The sequence below is a fragment of the Dysidea avara genome, chromosome 12 (genome assembly GCF_963678975.1).
Source record: "Dysidea avara chromosome 12, odDysAvar1.4, whole genome shotgun sequence".
Lineage (NCBI taxonomy): Eukaryota > Metazoa > Porifera > Demospongiae > Dictyoceratida > Dysideidae > Dysidea > Dysidea avara.
The window spans coordinates 5,343,322-5,349,321 of NC_089283.1; the positions used below are offsets into that span (position 1 = coordinate 5,343,322).

At 38.6% G+C, this 6,000-nt stretch overlaps 1 protein-coding gene across 1 annotated transcript; it reads left to right on the forward strand.

The window, feature by feature from the left end:
* The first annotated feature begins 2,418 nt into the window (after window positions 1-2,418).
* On the forward strand, window positions 2,419-5,776 carry LOC136240761 (uncharacterized). Its single transcript, XM_066031797.1, has 3 exons — window positions 2,419-2,776; window positions 2,950-3,058; window positions 3,193-5,776. Exons 1-3 carry the CDS (start codon window positions 2,582-2,584, stop codon window positions 5,640-5,642), a joined length of 2,754 nt encoding a protein of 917 aa, XP_065887869.1. The 5' UTR covers window positions 2,419-2,581; the 3' UTR covers window positions 5,643-5,776.
* The last annotated feature ends 224 nt before the right edge of the window (window positions 5,777-6,000 follow it).

Sequence of the window (6,000 nt, forward strand, 5' to 3'; positions counted from 1 at the left end):
ATTCAACAAAATCTTTACTTTGGTACCATGTTTTAACATGCCAATTAATACCTCAGGGAGATCAATTAATGCCTCAGGGCCGGAGCGGAAAGACAGAAATAGTCAAACTTTTGTGCAAAAAATGACCACAAAGGTCAAATCTGCAATGGCACTATATCAAAAATACATGTTATGAGGAATACTGTTTATGTGGAAAGTTTCATGCTTTATGAAAAAGTGCACGTGCACAATTTGGCTAATTTTGGATGCTTGCCGCTATATACTATTTCAACTTCAGCGTACATAGCTAGCTACAAAAATCTTCTTGATTGCTTGAATTGTACAACACTACTAAAAAATTGTCATCATGAAAGTTATATATATCAATGGAGTAATCTTGAACAATCTCAACAGCACACTGAACTCAACGTTATGTACAACAGGTTTGCCAAAATCTCCATCATACTTTCTGCATTACCGAAAGGTGAAACCTTCATTCCTTTAACCGTAGTGTGACCCTAATTGTACAGTTTACAAGATATTATGATCACTTTCATAGTATTATAGTAAACAAGAGTTCGGTGTAACAGTACCATCAGTGCAGACCAGCATTGTGAGTTACACAACAATCCATCAATGTGATCCAGCAATGATCCCATCTGTCAGCATCAGCAAACAAGCTGTTATCAAACTATATCTTATTCATGTAATTATGGTAAGTGAGAGTATAGCCTAATCTTTGTTTCATCTCTAACTAGCTGTGACTTGCCAAAAGTCAGCATATGTGTCATTCAGCTGCTCAAGCAATTGTTCTAGTATGGACTCTCGGCCTGTGAAATCAGATACAACATTGACAATCCTCTTAGTTATTAATACTACGTGTATTTGATTGGTTAGCTATTCCATCTCTGGCTTTTGCTTGCATCTGTCACAACAGTCTATGGCCCCCTTTTCTCAACTTCTTTATTTTTGTGACCAGTGTGTTGGTCCTCATCCTCAGTTTAGGTTCTGTATCAGCTATAAAGCCGTTCTTCCTTGCAGGAGACTATGTATACAATGCAACTACAACACTACAGTTTTATTACAGCAGTTGTGTAGAATTTAAAAATATCTATCAATCTAACCAAGAGTTCATAACATATATATCTAAATATATATATTATGAACTCTTGATCTAACTTATCTATCTATCTAACTTATTGATGTGGTCTCTGATTAACACTTAATCAACTTAATTAGGCTTTAGTACAATAGCACTGTCAATTCTTAAATCCATATTACTGATCTTACCACTACTCGTAGTGGTTTTCCACCCAAGGTGTCTAGGAGAAACTTATTATTTGAATGGGCAGTTACCATAGCAGTACCAGTCTTCTATAGGTTAGGCCGCAGGCCTTTGAGTATGCCCATGCATATCTATCCAAAAATCATCTAGGCGTTTCTTAAAAACTGCTACCGAAGTTGTGGAGACCACATCACTGGGTAGGGAATTACAATAATTAACAACTCTGTTAGTAAAGAAGTCGCTGGCCTGACAACAAGCCAAGATCGAAATTTGGAAAGCTTATGTTGATGACCTCTGGTGGTATCAGTGCTGCTGAGGGAACTTACAGCACTGATCAACAACTTTCAGTGTGTTTATGGACAAACAATGCCGGCCAGGATGATTTTATGATATTGGGCTCTACAAGGTTCGTGCTGAACTCTTAGGCCACTCCAAATAAATTCTCTGTTTCCCATCCTGGACTCAAGCATTTTATTTGCATGCGGGCGGGCGGGCGCGCGGTCCATTTCCATTATTTCATTATAAGATTGGCAGCTTTTGAAGCCATTATTTACCTGGCACAACCATAAAAAGCTGCATAAAAGCATGCTTATGCTTGTTCCTTCCTTTTTAAGTTGCAAAAATATAGTCTCGTCCCCAGACGTGTCAGCAGTACTAGCAAAAATAGCAGTTTGTGCCGACTTGATAGTACTGCTGACACGTGAGCTGACACTGTAGTGTTTCAAGTGAACCTGTCAGTATGCAAGAATAAAAATAATGGAAGAAGTGAAATATTTAGAGCTGATAGTAACCAGATGCGGGCGGTGGACTGGAAACAGAGAATTTATTTGGAGTGGCCTTAGTTAATTAATGCTTATTTTTCATGGTGTGTTTTGTTGCATGGTTAGATGATGACTTTCCTTTTTCCCCCGTGGCTAGTTACTCCCTTTGCTGTAGTGTTTTGTAGCTAGTTTCACTTCAGTTAGCATGTAGCGGCTACTGTAAATTTAAAAGTCTTAACTTAATGAACCAGGCAGTCCAGGTTGACGCGATCACAATCGACATGATCGACAGCAGTTTGTCAGTCGCATGCACGTATCATTCACATTAAAACACGTGCACGATTTTTATTATAATTATTACATTTAATTATATTATCAAATTACGCACGTTTACCTAGTTGGGTGTTCCCCTTTATTACTGTGGTCACTTGAAGATGGAAGAATTTTCACCTCACGGTTTAACCATCTCAAGACATATCGATCTGTTGCTAAGTGGAGTAAACTTGAGTGAATTACTACCTTATCTGTATGCTAAGGGATTAGTATCAGAACAAGAATGGCTGTCCAATCCATCCACCGCCTTGGACGCTCGTTCAGTTACGGAGCGACATTCTTGACGAGGCTTATGAGCAAAGGAAGTACTCACAAAGAATTTGAAGCTTTCCTACAGTGTCTAAAGGAGTCAAGCGGTCAATTATCACACGGAGAATTAGCACTTATTTTGGAGCAAAGTTTCTATAGTGATGAAGAGGTAGGTTTGCAGTGCTCCTTACGTATTTAAATAATCCGTTAACTATGACATACGGAGATATGTGGTTATTGCACGGAGAAAATAATTATATTGCGGCTTTGTTATGTAAACTTGGTGATATAATTTAATTTTCTGTATGCATAAGTTGCATTGTGACTTGTTTACCTCAACAGGAAGCAGACAGAGCTGTTATGACTGTATCACACAAACAAGAAACTCCAACACTTGTCCTTGGTAAACGAAAGGCACACTCAGAAGCAGAACATGTTCATCACCAGAAACGTAAACAAATGTTGTGGTAGTTAAGTAACTAATTGAAATTGTACACATGTAATTGCACATCAGCATTATACCCCTGGAGGGTCCTGCTGATTAACAATAAATAAATAATTAGTTGGTGCTATCATATTTTTTAGGGAAAAGATGTTGCAATGTACTACCAAGCCAGCCTTCAGTATTTGTGGGCAGACAAGATAAGATTACTGAAGTGGTTATGAATTTTAAAGGCAGAAGTCACTTCTTGACTCTTACTGGTCTCCCTGGTATAGGCAAAACTACACTAGCCATTGCTGCAGCTCATGAAATTATTCTCACATCCTCTGACATGATCACTATTTATATTCCTTTGAGAAGTATCAAAAATGTCAGTGATGTTCCATCGCTGATACTCAAGGAGTTGTCTATGGGTGGTATTGATCAAACTGATGCTAAGAAGAGGCTTCTAGCTTGGATCAAACAACTGCAGCCCCGTGAAGAACGATTGTTGCTTGTGATGGATAACATAGATGATTTGTTGGAAGCTGACCAAATTGGGTTTGTCCACTTGATTCAAGAAATACAGAATACATCTGAGAACACTTACTTCTTGTTTACTTCGCGCAAAAAGTTTGGTGACCCCACGTTAGAAGTTAAAAACATTTTGGTGTCACCACTTGACTTGGAGAGCGCTTCTGAAGTGATATGTAAATTATCACCTCGTGTAGACAGTAAGGAGTCGAATCAATTGGCTACTCTGTGTGGGTGTCTGCCATTGGCTCTCAAATTAGTAGGATCTCTGTTACATGAAGGTATTTGTAAATCTGTTGAACTAATTTCAGATTTGGAGAAATCTAGAAGTGGCAAAATGGATATGCTGCAAGATGATGCATTTACAAACGACTGGCAAGTTCAAGCAGTGATAAAGACCTCGTTTGACAAGCTGAACAATGATCATTCTAAAGTGCTAACTGCTTTAGGGGTATTCCCAGGTTGCTTCAAGAAGACCATTGCCATTAAAGTTTTAACAGACGTGGTGGAGTTTCAAGATAAAAACAATCCAACTAGAAGAACTATTCAGCGTACAATTCAAAGTCTTTGTAATCGTAGTCTGTTAGATTACAATCCTTCATCACAACAACTACAAATTCATCCACTAATACAATCCTACTTGGAGCACACTTCTACCAGCGACCCACAGTTAGATGAGACATGGAAGAATTCAGAACAGACATTTACAAGATGTTACATTGAGATGTCCGACCAGTTGTGTAACATGTACTGGTCTAAAGATGGTGCCAAACGTGCCTTAGAAAATTTTGATGATGAACGGATGAACATTGTCTATGTCCTGAACAGGCCTATCCCTCAGAAGCACCAAACCACAGTCCTTCAACTGTTAAAGGAATCTTTCCTTTTCTTTCGTGTTTCATTAGGTCATGAAAATCTAATCAACTTTTTGAGCAATTGCAAATATTTAGCCCAGCAACTACATGGGTATGCTTCCCTGCAGTCATTGTTTTTTCAGTTACTCCATACCATAGTACTTGGTCTCAAAGGAGACACAAGGGTGGGTCCAATGGTTGGGAAATCACTGGAAGAGATGAAAACCTATGCTGGAGAAATTACTGCAATCACCAATTTGGAAGAAGCACGTTTGTGTGTGCTTGTAGGTCTCCTTTATTTTGTCCAGAGGAATTTTAAGAACGCCCCTCAATTTGTAAATGCAAGTATTGAATGGCTTGTTAAAAATTCTCCTGATAGCAGGCTACTGGGGTTTGCACACAGAATGTTAGGAGTTACAGGACAAGAAAATATTACACTTGCTGTAGACCATTACTACAAAGCGCTGGCCATTCAGGAAAGTGGCTTGGGTGAAAACCCAGAAACAATGATGTTATACCATAACATTGGCTCAGCTTTGCTACGACAGAAACAGTACAAGCAATCTATCCAATGCTTTTTGTCTTCATATCGGATGTTAGTTAACCTTGGCCTCAATGAACATGAAGACACTTCTATAGTTCTAGGTGAGTTGGCTGAAGCATATAGGTGCACAGATAAGCACAACGAGGCCATTCAATGTTTACAGAAAGCATTTAAAGTGATTGAAGTAATTGGTACTTACCGCACTTCCATTTGGACCTACAAGTTTATGGCACGCATTCTACGAGACCAGAAGAAATGGACAGCAGCCATTGAGTATATGGACCAAGGTCTTAAGGTGTCTCATGAGTCATTTTTCCAGCAGCACAATCCACATGTTACTGACATTTTTGTAGACAAGGCTAAGATCTATGCTGGCAATCTTGGAATGTTACCTGAAGCCTTCCAACTTCACCTAGACTGCTTGCTGTACGACAAGCAATTTGGTGTTCCCTCCACAGGCAAGGAAAGAATCAAATTGTTGAGCAGAGAAGTTGATGATTATGATGTAGCATTTGATGAGCTGGCCAGCAAAATTGACACTTCACAATATGAGTACAGTGTATGCATAAAAGCACATCAGTTAGCAGCAGAAATTTATCTACAGAAAGGAGATGCAATGAAGAGTCAATTTCATCTTGATGCTGCAGGTAACCTGGAACAAAATTATCTCACAAAGAAGTGACCATTAAACCTTAATATGAAACCAGATAATAGCTAATGCTCTACAACAATAGTCACCATGTATGTAGCTATGTGCTTGTACATACTTGTTGTAGAGTATTGTTATTGAGTCTCATATAATTATTTTATTTATTATGTTTGCCAGAAAATATTAGCTTACATGTTTTTCTGGGGTGTAACTAATCACTGGACTGACATTTTTTTTGGTTTTTACACATTCTGAGGTTGGTTTTATTGAGTCCTGCTGGCCAAGGGCCTTCAGAAAACTTGCAGTCTGCTACTAAAATGAACAGTGTGAGGAGTGGAGTAAGCAAAAACTGACTTCAAGTGATTTCACTTCTATTTATTATGCTTTTCTA